General features: G+C 38.5%; 1 protein-coding gene across 1 annotated transcript in view; it reads left to right on the top strand.

Moving 5' to 3' along the window:
• Window positions 1–2,395: 2,395 nt before the first annotated feature.
• The window catches only part of Gucy1a2 (guanylate cyclase 1 soluble subunit alpha 2), a 331,775-nt gene continuing 320,010 nt past the window's right edge, over window positions 2,396–14,160 (top strand). Inside the window, exon 1 of the mRNA XM_087905901.1 lies at window positions 2,396–3,134. Within this exon, the coding sequence (XP_087762027.1) occupies window positions 2,832–3,134 (303 nt within the window). The 5' untranslated portion in view covers window positions 2,396–2,831. The remainder of the gene's footprint in view (window positions 3,135–14,160) is intronic.

Here is a 14,160-nt window from a genome sequence, read left to right as displayed (position 1 = left end):
CCTCTTCCCTAATTGGGCCAATGGTTATTTGTTTACTGATCTGTCTTTTAGGCCCATGCATTCTCCAAAGACTGAAACAAGCATTCCAAAACCAGGTAAACTCATGACCCTTTGAGTACAATAAGATAAGCTCGATACATTTCACCTCCCAGATGAACTCTCAATTTGAGGGTATCCAGGCCAAAGCTCTGGATAGGGTTGGCCCTGACCTTTACTGTAAGAGTCTGAACTTTCCAATGGATACCCACGCCCGACCCAGGCTGCGCGCTTCCTGAACTCGGGCCCACGAGAAGGGACGATTGTCCTGAGGGTTGAAAAAAGAGACACACACACAAAAGAAACCTTTGCTCATCTACAAGAGTAAATGGCCACTTTATTAATCTCAAGTCAGGTATTTATACCAGTGGGCTAGAAGAATCGAAAATGCAAAGCCTCCTCCCAACCAGAAGCAGGAGGAGAAGATTAAAGCTTCCCGGCCCCCCTTGGGCAGGGTCAGCTAGGGGAGGCAGGCTACCGGCTCACTGCTAAGACCTTGAATACAAGTGGAATCACCATAACAAAGAGAACCAGGTTCTAGCTAGGTTATCCCCTCAAGCCAGAGCTAGTGCAGAGTCTCCAGGAAGCCGGAGGTCACAGGGCCCTGCGAATGGCCAGGAGAGAAGGGAAGAAACTTTGGTAGCTACACTTTACTCTCTCCTTAGTGGGCTATTTTGGCTCGGTGACCAGGGTGGGGGAGGATTTAAAACAAAAGTGGGAGATGTTGGGCCGAAATTATCTCAAGGCCTGTACCTCGAGGCCTGTGGGAGAGAGAAAAGCCTGGTTCAGTTTTGAGGAAACTGAGTGAGGATGAGACAGCAAAATCTAGGTAGACGCCCTCCAGCCAGAGAGAGGGGATAACTGTCTCTCATTGGCTGGAGATACCCCCACATCACAGTATATGAGTTGATGCTCACAGTAATAAACTGAGTTTCTGCTTTTACTTGACTCCCTATTGCGTCTGATTGTCCTGCATTGTTGGGCTGTGGAATGGATGGATAGCACACTCACCTTTCCCTGGTGAATAAGGAGGCTAAGGAAACCTAGCACTCACAAACTATTAGGAAGATCTAAGTTTAAAAGCAAATTGGGGTGGAGAAACAGTAACAATTCTGAGGTTTTCTTTGTTTTAAACGGACTATGCTCACTTAAACTTATGCGCTTTACCTGGAACAGTCCTTTGGAAACAGAAGTAAAAATGCTTTGGTTTTTGTGTTCTTCAAGTTAAAGGCAAAGCCCTTGAACTTTACTTTCTCCTGTCAAGGGAAAACAAGAAATGTACTCATTTGCTTCCCTGTATTGGAAACTAAACCCGGGATTCTTCTTCTAGGACAGTGCAATTGCCTCCTCATTCTTACTATTGCTTAGTGTAAATTCAGAATAAGCCCAAACATTTTCTGAAACTACACCAGGGCCTTGGGGCCAAAACTGTGGCTAGTTACAATGAGACAAGTTTTGAAATGAAGATGCTGTGCTGATACTTGAAAGCAGCCAGACACTTGCTTTCACTCTGGAGAATTTGGTTTTGATGTATAAATTGTCTTCCCACTACCCTTCATTTTATCAACTAAATGCATATCTGACTCAAGGAGCCCAGTGACTGAGGGGCATAGAAACCTTCCCCATGCTCTTATGGGTCAGATCAAAGAGTCTATCACCACCTGGCAAACTCGGTACAGGTGGCAAGCAGAGCTGTCCAGCACTGGAGCAGAGACAACTGGGCCTGACAGAGGCTCCAACCACCGGGTTCAGGGTTCAGGGCACATAAAGCAACGGGTGGCGAAGGGGGGGGTGTGTGTGTTTGCAGTCTGAGCAGATGATGGCTCCAGCAGATGCCCCACCCTTTTCTTCCCTTGAAAGTGTCTCCACTGAAACATTTGGGGTGGCTGATTTGAACTTCCAAAATAAACTAGAATTGGACACGGTGTGTGTGTGTGTATGTGTGTGTGTGTGTGTGTGTGTGTGTGTGTGTGTGTGCAGGGATTTTAGCGGCCCTTGTTAGGCTTTTAATCCCTCCCCCAGCTCTATGACCCTCACCCTAATGAATGTCAGCCACTGGCCATGTTCACTACCCATTTGCTTTTCCAGGGACCAAGGAACTCGACGTTAGGGCTTAGAAATCTTTGGTCCTATGGGAACCACTATATGAACCCCCTAGTAGGAGGACATGATCGCAGGGGGGCGGGGAAGCGAGGAGAGAACAGGAGCAAAGTGTCCTAGTTGATTCGGAAACGTGGCGACTGGAGAGGCAGAGACTTCTAATGAGTATGGTGGCGACACGTGATGCTGGCGGAGACATCGCTCGGGCGGGAGGGGGGGAGGGTTGGTGTGTGTGTGTGTGTGTGTGTGTGTGTGTGTGTGTGTGTGAAAGGTAGCAGGAGGGAGGGGGCGGAGGACATGGGCCTCGGGCAGTAGAGACGCAAGGCGGAGGAGCCGCTGCACCCGAATCCCCGCAGCACCGGAGAGGGAATGATGTGCACAGGCGGCCTCTGAGGCTGCGCCACTAAAGCAGCAGCTGCAGAGGCGGCAGCAGTCCCTGAGTCCCTAGCTCGTCCTCCGGCGCCACCGCCGGGGAGGGACCAGCGAGGAGCCGTGGTGACCCAAGTTCCCGCCATGGGCAGCTGGCTGGCAGGACACAGCAGCTCTGGGGACTCCGGTCTGGGCTAGCGCGCCGCCCAGCGTCCCCGACGCACCTGACGCTGTCATCGCAAATCCTTCTACCTCCACCGCCACCGCTGCGTCTCCGCCGCCACCTCTGCCACCGCCGCTTCGTCTGCAGCAGTATCTCCAGCAGCATGTCGCGCAGGAAGATCTCATCCGAGTCCTTTAGCTCTCTGGGATCTGACTATCTGGAGACCAGCCCCGAGGAGGAAGGGGAGTGCCCCCTGTCCAGGCTCTGCTGGAATGACAACAGGAGCCCGCCAGGGCCACCGGGATCCAGATCTGCTGCTAAGGCTGCCACCCCAGCTCCCGCTGCCTCCGCCGCCGCCGCCGCGGCCGCTGCTGGTGCGGCCGCCGGGTCCAAGAGGGCGCAGCGACGACGGAGGGTCAACCTGGACTCCCTAGGCGAGAGCATCAGCCTCCTGACAGCGCCCTCGGTGAGCTGGGGACAGAAGGGTCCGAGCTTCAGCAGAGGACAGAAATGGGCAAAGTTGGAGCAGGGCTATCGGGGAACTCAGGGAGCTCCCAGCCGCTGGGGGGCGACCAGGCCTCATCCTGGTCGGCCTACGGTTTCTAGTGGCCCCTAGGGAGACAGAACCCTCTGGGCTTAGGCAGAAGGGGAACATTGAGAAGGAATGAGATCCCATTTTTCCGAGGTTTGGCTAATAAACGAAAGCCTTAAATTCAACTACACTGCTGTCATTTTTGACGGCCTCAGGACTCCTTCAGGCCACCTGTTTTGGTTTTGCTTTTTCTTTTCTTCCAAACTTTCCCAGGCTGTGTTCCTGCATATCCATTTCTCCCTTTCAGCATTCCAAAGGAGTCCCCGCCCCGCCTCTGGAAGCCCTTACTCTCTCATTTCCCACACTCTCTTGGTCCTAGTAGTGACCTTCTGGGGAATCTCTGAATTCCACAGGCTCTTTGCAGCCTCTCTTGCATGCCTTTCTCACATTTAGGAATGCTGTCAAAATCTTTCCTTTGCATCTTTTCACATGCAAACCTGTAATCCTGTGTTTTTCACACAGACACACATAGATACACACAGACACACACACACACACACACACACACACACAGAGAGAGAGAGAGAGAGAGAGAGAGAGAGAGAGAGAGAGAGAGAGAGAGCGAGCGTGAGCGAGCCTACCTGATGTCTTATTTGTTGGGCATTTATTGGCTCAGATTTCTGGGTATCTTTTTTTAAAGATACCATTTCTGGTGTCTTTTTTTAAAAGTCTCTTACATCCTGACATCATCCTTTATTTTCCCATCCTTAGATTATCCAGTGCTTCCTACCTTCCTCATATGAGAACCCGCACACATGTTTATTGAGCAAATAAATGCCGTCATGCACTTAGGCAACTTGTGCTGATTTGGGGCTTTATGCACTAGTGGTTCTCAGTACACACCATCCTCCCCTTGGTTCCAGTCATTCTTCCGTACCACTCCATTCTAACCCCTCCTAAGATATTTCAACTATCTACCCCCAACCGAAATGTCAGACAGACCTCTGGTTTTATCCTTTACTGACTAGGTCAACTTGGGTTTGAAGGGGTGCACTCAATTGCAAAATCCAAAGGATATTAAATTGTCAAACTTCTACCCACCTTTGAGTCTCACCTGGGTTTTGGAACAAAAGGACTTTAAGTGCTGCCCCCGTTTTTTCTTTTCCTGCCTCTGTCCCTCAAATTTAATTTTTTAAAGTTCCCTCAATGTATCTGAGCACCGATTTTGCTTGGCCACTCTTAGGTTTCCCTTTTGAAAACATTCTTAGACTCATTTTAGGAACGGTCTTGGGAAAATTAAGATGCTGAGAGTCTAGGTGCTGGTACCATGCAATGCCAAAGATATCTCTATGATACCTATATTGGAGAATAGTTGTTTCTTTTCACACTGAAACATGTTTTCAGTGTCCTTCCTTTCAGGTGTGTTAGTCTTAAACAAATGTTTTAAGTGTCTTTCTTTTCTGGTTGTTACTCTGACACATGTTTTCTGTGTCCCTCCTTTTGAGTGTGTGTTACTCTTTGACAGAAATTTTCAGTCTCTTTCCTTTCTAGTATGTTAGTCTTTAACACATGTTTTCAGTGTCCTTCCTTTATGCTACATAAGTTGTTAGTACATGGTTTTAGGTTTCCTCCTTTCTGGTGTGTGTTACTCTTTGACACATCTTTCTGCAGATAACCTAGAACGATACTTTAGAGCAGGTTGACTGTTCTTTTTCACTTGTCCTTGTAAATTATCCCAGAAGAGATAATCTCTGGAAATATTTGGCATTGCAAGTTGTTGAACACAATTGTTTATGAGAAGAATTCAGTAGCCGTGTGTCTGTAGATTCGTGTTAATCCCCAACAACCATTTTTGCAACATACCAATTATTCAGTACAATAGATTTGGGTTTAACGAAAGGATCTAAGTAAAGATACTGATCTGTTGGGATAGTATTGTTCTTTTAATTCCGAATTTTGTGTCTGACAACCAAAATTTACACATTTCTAAAAAGTATCGATAGTGACTTTGATAATGACAAATTAGCTTAGAGTTTTCTCAACCACTCACTTGAGGGTTAGGGAAAATAAAGTGATAACTGAATTATCTATTGTGAGAATGAGAGGCAGGAAATAATTTCTGATAGTTTCCTTTATAAGTTGGAGTTCAGTGGCAGGTGTGAAAAGTGCATGTCTAGACAATGGTTTTCAGAATAAGAAATTGAAAATAATTATGATATCAAATAATGTAGAAGTTCTATGCGCTTTACAAGCTACAACTAACTTTTATTTTGAAAAGTGCCTGTCAGGTGGGTGCTCAGAGCTTGCAGGTGAATAGGTGCAAACATGTACCCATAAAAGGCTTCAGAGAAAAAAGAAAAGTCATCAATGACTAGTCATATTATCAATTGACTTAGTGTCATAGACAAAGCAGAGAGGTTCCATTTCAAGTCAGTGAGTTAGTACTGTGTGGTCCCTCCTTTCAATATTGCACATATAATGCAGTAATAATGCACATAAAATACAGTAGTGTTACACAAATAATACAATAAAAGTAAATCGAGTTGATAGAATTGAAAGAAAACAAAACCCAATACTTAAGTGACTTGATTCTTCATTGCTTTGAACAAGTACTTGTACAATTCTGGGCACATTCTCAGATTCCTAAGACTTTACAGCTTCCAGCTTCCAGCTGTAGAGTGTTGTGCTTACATTTCTCTTCAGTTAGAAATTCTACTGAGAGACATCATCAGGCATACAAAGGAACAGTTTGCATTTGGAAAAATTTGAGAGAGGTGTATCACTTTTTAAACTATGCAATCACCGAATCATTATTCAAGTAACCAGTAATTGAGATTCTGCTGTGTAGCAAGTATTATACTGGTGATGCAGATGCTGAACAATCCCCAGTCTTCATAAACTTCCTTTTAGTCCTTAATTTTAGAAATGTACATTGAGGAGAGCATAGGAGCTGCAATTGCCCCTTTGACTTCTCGGGAACATTTTATGTGGAATTTTTTCACTACAAGTCTCTGGAGTGTAGCCATAATAATAAACATGCCCGATTGGAGACATATCAGTCACTTATTATTTATTTTGAAGTAATTGGATACTTAGAAACATATTGAGAAATTAGCACAGGACTTTTTTTTATTAAGGGTCAACTTAGTAACTCATTTTATTAGATTTTATTTTATGACTATGAAATCAGTTTAGGGTTTGTTCTCATCAGCCTGTCAGTGGAGAGATGCTGGCATACCCATTCAAAGTTGAGGATTCTTTTGGAGTTCTGCTCACTGTTGAACCACAGAGACTTACTTTGAAGATCTCAGAAGCTGTAGATAGAACAACTGGAATAGACATAACACAAATGGAACTATAACAGAGCAGGGGAGGAAAGCTTATGACAGAAGGAAATTCACCCCAAGAAAGTGTGAAATGAAAAACCAAGGACCCAAGAATGGCAAAAAAATTACTGTCCTTATTTGGGGAAAGGAAACTGTAGTAGTAAAAGCCTAATAAAAGCAAAGGAGACAGACAGAAATGTTTAGCTTCTTCTGACACTACCCAAAATTAATTCTCTGACACAAACTCTTCAAATCAACCTCAATAGCTCTGAGTGTAACTAACAATGTAAATAAATGAAAGATTTGTTTATGAAATAAGATATTTGGTAATTTATTTAAATTCCACACTCAATTTAACTAAAAAGCAAAAGTAAAAGGTAAGCAAATTGACTAGGCATAAAATTAACAAAATGTATTCATAATTAAATGTTTTCTTAGAGAAATTTGTTGCATGTTTATACACACACACACACACACACACACACACACACACATACTTTGCATGTATGTATATTTTTTAAAAACCTTCCTCAATTCCAGAAGAGATTCCAGGATGTGATTCATAAATTCCAAACAAACTTGAATGCGTTCAAAAAAATGTTAAAATTTTCTTTCCTCCTCATTTTGTCCTTATCATTTCTAACCTTATTCTAAGATTTATAAAATGATTAATTTTCATTAAGATAAAAAGATAAGAAATACCAGCAAGAGGTGGTAGCACATGCCTTTGAATCCAACATTTGGAAAGTAGAGACAGGCATGTCTCTGTAAATTCTAGGCCATGCTGGTCTACAAATCCAGTTCCAGGACAGCTAGGGCTGTTACACAGAGAAGCCTGTCTTGAGGGAAGAAAGGAAAGAAAGGAAAGAAAGAAACACTTTATTTTGTTTATTTAGCCAACAAATTCTTCTGAAAAATTAAAACTGAGTCTCCTTTTTATGGAGACTATGGATTATATGTGTACACAGACCTATATAATTTAAATTTCCAACATTTCTACCAGCTAGTTACTGCTGTATCAATTTTAAAAACACATTTATGAATATATAATGATAGGAAGACAATTTTGAGTGACACAATGTGAATAATTCACAGTAAGTTAATTAAAATTGTAAGTAAAAGTAACAGAAAAACTATTTCATTTTGTCTGAGAATTTTAAAAATTCCTCACCCATTGCAATCAAATTAATCAGTATATGTGTTCAGAGGGTGAGGTTAGGAGATAATGTAACATATATTAGATTAAAGTCTGTGTATCTTGGTTGCATGTCTAGTGGTCTGTTCGGTGGCTAAAGCTTACTTGTAAGGCTTTTACTTTTGAAATACATTTGAGCAATGGAAATGGCAGCAGTCTTAGCTGGTGAAAGAATGATGTTATCACACATTCAGTTTTAGTGTTAAACTGTCTACCTTTTAGAATTTTGAGATGCGTCAGAGGAGTCCTTAATACATTTTTCATCTATATCATAACTGCATTTTACATTCACCTTGCCTATTTTTCTGTGGCCTCTTATATAAATCTGAAAATAAAATAAAAACATACATTTCATTGACCATGATGGAAAAATAAATGCAGTATCTGTTGACATTTATATTGTTGATCATGTGCTACCAAGAAGGTATAATTTTCCCTTTGGAGATTTAATATACATTAGGGGAGAAAAAAAATTTAAGTGTTTTAAGTAGGAAGAATGTTTGCCAAGGGGTGTCTCCTGGCTGACTCTTTGCAGGTCCCTATGTGACAAAGGAGCCAGAAATTTAACTAAAAATTCAAAGCAACTATTTAAATCCTGGCTCTTTAATACCTTTATGCTTTTCTAGAGTTGAGCATAGACCTTAATACCTGGAATATATATATATATATATATATATATATATATATATATATATATATATATATATATATATATATAGTTTGCACTCAGGCTCAAGAGTGTAAACTTGTACAAATTTTATTTACACCTGTTATTTAGGTAAAACATCAGAATGCAGTTGTATTTACAGAAACATATGGAATGATATTCTCCTTTGAGGACTCCTTGAGAAGTCCATTTATATTTTAGAGTTTAGGGAAATGTAAGGACTCTCCTTCAGTCTGGGTTGCTTCCATTTCTACACGATTTTCTGTCAAATGAGAGAAATGTTTTTCACCAAGTGGGCTACTGTTGCCAAAAACATACTGATTGGGGGTGGAAATAATGTCATTTAGTCCTCAAATATCTCATCAAAGAACAGTCTGGAGATATGAAATTATGTTTTATGTGCTTGGAGAACCATGTAGAACTGAAAATCCCAGGCTTGGGGTGATGTAGAAAGCAATGGGCTGGTAGTATCTTTGAAGTTTGGAAATTCATTGGATTGTTGTGGGGTATTGAAAGACAGTGAATATTTTTATAAACACCTCAGTAAGAAAATATTTCCCCAACAAGACTTGTTTGATATTTATTGTCAGGAGATTGCTCATCTAAGCTAGAGGTTATCAAATTAATACACTAATGGAGAAACTTTTAACATGCATTTTCCCGTATCTTGAGTCTTGTTTAAAAGTTCCAAAGAGAGGCCTGGGAAATCTGGATGAGCTTCAAGGTGATTGATAGACATTAATTTATGGTCAAAGGTGGTTGTAGCCTGTGCCCTAAAGACCACTGATTTAAGCTCAGTGGGATTTGCACACTGACTTTTGTAAAGGTTGATCTTGGAAGTTGTTCTTTTGAGATAAACATATACATGAGCACAAGCGTGTGTGTGTGTGTGTGTGCATGCACACATGCATATATACAAACACACTCATGTATAAATCACATATATATGTATATAAGCACACATACACATATATAAGCACACATTCACTTATATTCACTTATATACATATGTATATGTATATCTATGTAGATATATCCCTGACAAATGTTGGCATACAGAAACAAGGATAGAGGCTGTGAACAGGAACCACTGTCATCACATCCAATGTGTTGGTAGTGTTATATATAGAGGATTAAACGTTTACCTTTTGTAGCTTTAATTATCTGTGAACTTTCAACTTTTCCTTTGGATGTTTTGTTGTTTCCTTTGTTTGTGTTCAGGAGTCATTGGTATAACTGGTCCTATTCATCAAAATGAAAGAATACATATCCAAAATGGATGGGATTGTAGAGGAAATAGAAAGGATTGTTGTGAGGGTCAATATGATGTCACCAGTAGGCTTTTTGAAGTGAAGTCAATGCTTTTCTCAAATCATCCATGTACTGATTTATTTTAGAGAATGATTTGTTCCAGAAAGGAAACAATAGAAGGTTCAGATACTAGTTGTATAGGGACTACCTTCAAACTTTTCCACAATTTTACAAAAATAGAATCTGTTGCTATTATCTACAATTTTAGAAAACTAATTCATCATTGAGTGAGCAAGTGAGAGGGTTTAGTTCTTAATAAATGAATGGCAATTCAATATTGGCTTTGCATTTGTAAAAAACTCTAGAATTGATGTATCATGAGAGAAGGTAGTGTGTGAGGAAGTGTAATGTGACCTTAGCTGTATGGCCTTGGAATCCCTTGACTTCTTTTACATCACCACACTATGCTTCTATTCTGTATGGCAAGAATCAATTTGTTTTCATTCTTTATTGCCTTGTACCTATGCATCTTTCATTTAGGAACCTACAACATTGGCAGGGGTGATTTTTCTGTTTGTTCATGCACATTGGTGTACACTTTCACTGCACTGTTTTGTTTTTGCAGAAATTTCCATTTACATCTCTACTAAGGACAAATTATACTGTATTGTGATTTGGATTTGCTCTGACTCGCTCCTTAAGAAATAAAATCATGTTTAATTTACGTATACCTAAACCTAGCACTAGTGTAAATTGTAAATATAGGAAATAAATATTTGTTAGAGGAATAAATACAATAAACCAACTGGTACCCCTTCATAGGTAACAATGTTTTTATGCTACCATCCTTTATTTTCTATTTTAAATGTATTGATTTAATGCAGAAACAGTAAGAGTATAATTTCAATATTATTTTCTCAAAAATTTTAAGAATTTCAAAATAATCTTTCCTCTTGTGGTTTTTTTTGGATCTTATGAGAAAGCAGCACATTTTATGGAAGTTGCCTCTAAATTTGTTTCAAATACCCATAGACAAAGCACGTCTATAGGGAGCATATAGTTATAATCTATAATGGTTTATATTATCTCTTAAAGATATGTGTAACACAGGTTGGAATAAGGCTCATTCTTAATGATAATGGTTTTGGAGGTTACAGCTAGTATCTTGAAAATCTACAAGTTCTGGGAATGAAAAAGATAAAAATAATAATAGAGAACTGAAAAACAATCAACACAAGCAAAAAATACTACAAAAGAAACTCTGATAGAATTTTTAGGTTTTTTTTTGGTGTGTGTGTGTGTGTGTGTGTGTGTGTGTGTATGTATGTGTGTGTGTGAGAGAGAGAGAGAGAGAGAGAGAGAGAGCGAGCGATCAGGGGAGATAGTAGGTGATGTTTGCAATGTAATTAAGAAAATTAAGGATAGGCTTTCAAAGCCACTATGAATAAGCTGCCTCCTATCCTTAGAAAATGAATGCTAATCTTGCATCTGAGAACTATTAAATGAGATTTATAGAAGGACTATGTAATGAATAAACAAAAGATGCTATGTTATAAATTTCTGAATTTTGATTCCTTACTGTGTTCCAGCACCAGCAATATACTAAATGATATACATACTTTTCATTAAGTACAACGGCAATTCAGGCATGATGCCTTCACATGTTCTGCAGGACACCGAGATCCTTTGTCTTTGTCTTTACTTGATAATGATTTGTCTAATCTGTACACATGGTTTTACCTTATGGATAAGGAAAGATGATCATAAAATCCCATTCCTAGTGTTTGGTAGTATAAAGCATACATAGAGAGGACAAACCAGTGAGAAAAGATAGAATAACCAAGAGAGATAGTTAGAAAGAGTGAGAAGGAGTTCAACCTCTGACCAAATCAGTTAATTAAACAATTAGAGACTCATGCTTGAAGGTGATAGCAAAGCTCCCAAATAAATGAGAGCTGAGAAAGGAAAGGGTTGCTATAACAACGTTTTCAACTCCTTTTCCATGAATAAGTGTATGTTTTCTTTGTCCCAAGGAAATATAATATATAAAAAAATATAAATATACAATATATATTTAATATATAAATATATAATATAATATATAATCATATACAATATATACATAAATATGATACATAAATAAATAAATATATAAAACAGGAGTGTAATACAATTTTTCTGCTCCCTCTTCTGAGATGAACTCTAAAATTTGGGAGGCTTAATACACCAAAACAGTGTTTTCTGAACAACATAAGAATGCTATTGCACACATGAAATTATCGGACTACATGCACAAAATCTGCAAAAGACCAATTTGAATGAGGAAGGGGTCACAAAGTTCTTTCCCTAACTGAGACGTTATTGGTAACTGTTAGTTGCTGGAAGAGGGAGAGTCAGTTGTCCTTGGGATTGTTGATTCTGAGAGACTGAACTTGCTCCAGTAGATGGCTCTACAGTCGCTAAGTGGAATAATATTTTTAGATTTGTTTGTTTGTTTATGTTAAACGTATGTTTGCCTGCATGCATAGACTATGGCATGCAGTGCTTGCAGAGGGCAGAGAATGAGTTGGATTCCCTAAATCTGGAGTGACAGATAGTTGTAAATCACTACATGGATACTGGGAATTGAATTTGGGTCCTCTGAAAAAGTAGCCAGTATTTTTAACTATTGAACCATCTCTCCAGTCCCAAACTAAGTGGATTAAAAGCAAAAATAGCAGCAATGAATGGAATTGGGAGGAAACAGTGGTGAGAAGCATAGTCCTTCTATAAATCTCATTTAGTAGTTTTTGGTGTGAGTTTTTCTCTTATTTTTCTAGTTTATATATCAAGCACCATGTGGCAGAAACTGTTTTGTCTGTGGTTATTTTATAAGTCTTTTAGTTTTAAATGTTTACTGAAAATACAGCTTAGTGGTAGACTACCTGCCTAACATGCATGCAGTTCTAGGTTTTAATCTCAAGCATTACAAAAAGCAAAGTAATTACACCCCACACCCCACTTCATTCTATTCTTAATCCCTTATAATCTGATATGGTTTTGCCCACTATTGGAACTCTTTTTGATGATTTTTTTTTGATACAGTGAGAAGGTCACTAATGAAGAAATCTTGATGTATTTTAGGAAACAAGGAACTACAACTTTATGCTGTTGGTTCACTAAATAATTTTTATATCATTTGAAAGTGATATGAAAGATGAAATAAGGCCAAATAGGATATACACAATCAAGTTTAGTATTTTGGCTCTCATTCTTTCTTTTCCTGTATTAATTTGGTGAATTTTGTCAAGTAAGAAATTTTGTATGTTTTATATGCTGCCACATTCCGTATATGATGATACACTGTAATTAACCAATGCATATTTTAAACTGATAAGTATAGAGAGAATATTGCTTTAATAAACACATATTTATTAAATGCCCACTGTGTATACTTAACTTTACTGTTTTGAGCTATATTACAAGATGGACATAAAAATTGTTTTAATCATCTGCAGAATTTTAAAGTAGTGTTTTATTAAACGCTCATATAATCTGATACACCAGTCAACTTAAATTACACACAGGTAGAAAAGAATTAGTTATTTTTATTTTATATATGGATGCACAAATTCAATATTGTATCCTTAAACAGATATTTATTATTGATCTCTCCTGGACCAAGAATTTGAAATGTCTCAATAACTGATGATAAGAAATACAATTTCCCCTTTATATTTTCTTTTGATTTTGTCTTACACATTTCTGGACTGAAATTCAGAAGCGTTGTGTGCTGCTTTCTTTCCTTTTCTTACACTGTTTTGCCAAAGGTTAGCAAGAAATTTTGAAAGAGAAACCCACATGATCCCAACAATTTGAAGGAGCAGCTATTTCTAGACTGGCAATAAACCAGTCACTTTCTTCAGTAGGACCTATAGGCTGGAACAAATAAATTATGTTTATAATTTAAATTATGTTCATAAATATGGCTGTTGATTAGATAGTCTCAGATAGCTTCTTTTTAATTTCATGGTTTTTTCCTTTGTGATATTTACTTGTTTATTTATAAGTGGTTTTATTTTTTTATCAAATATTGATGATTTCTCTTATAGAGGTTATTTTGAAGAAAAAAAGAACAGATATCTTCAAATTGTAACTTCGTCATTTATTTACACATAAATCCTTGCTTTACTTTAATAGTGTTTTTGAAAACTTGTTGCAACCTGTGTATCTATGAACTATTGATTGTATAGGTCAGAAAAATGATTCTGTTATTTTATACTGAGTGAGATAATGCCATTTAATTGGAATTTGCAATAAACATATTTATTTTCTCTGCATCTTCTTAAATTTTTTCACAAGTCATGAAAAATCCCTTATTTTTTAATGGAACATTTGTGCCTTCCAAAACATTTAGAGATTGATAATCTTGAGACTGAGTTTTGACATAATTCCATTTGAAGCTTCAGACAAATAAGAGGGATTTATGATGTGAATTCTGATGAAGAGATTTATTCTTTCTTCCTGATGCAAGATCAATAA

The sequence above is a fragment of the Myodes glareolus genome, chromosome 4 (assembly GCF_982192425.1).
Source record: "Myodes glareolus chromosome 4, mMyoGla1.1, whole genome shotgun sequence".
NCBI classification, from domain to species: Eukaryota; Metazoa; Chordata; class Mammalia; order Rodentia; family Cricetidae; genus Myodes; species Myodes glareolus.
The sequence above is the reverse complement of the archived record's forward strand: the minus strand, read 5'-3'. Positions and strand labels throughout refer to the sequence as shown.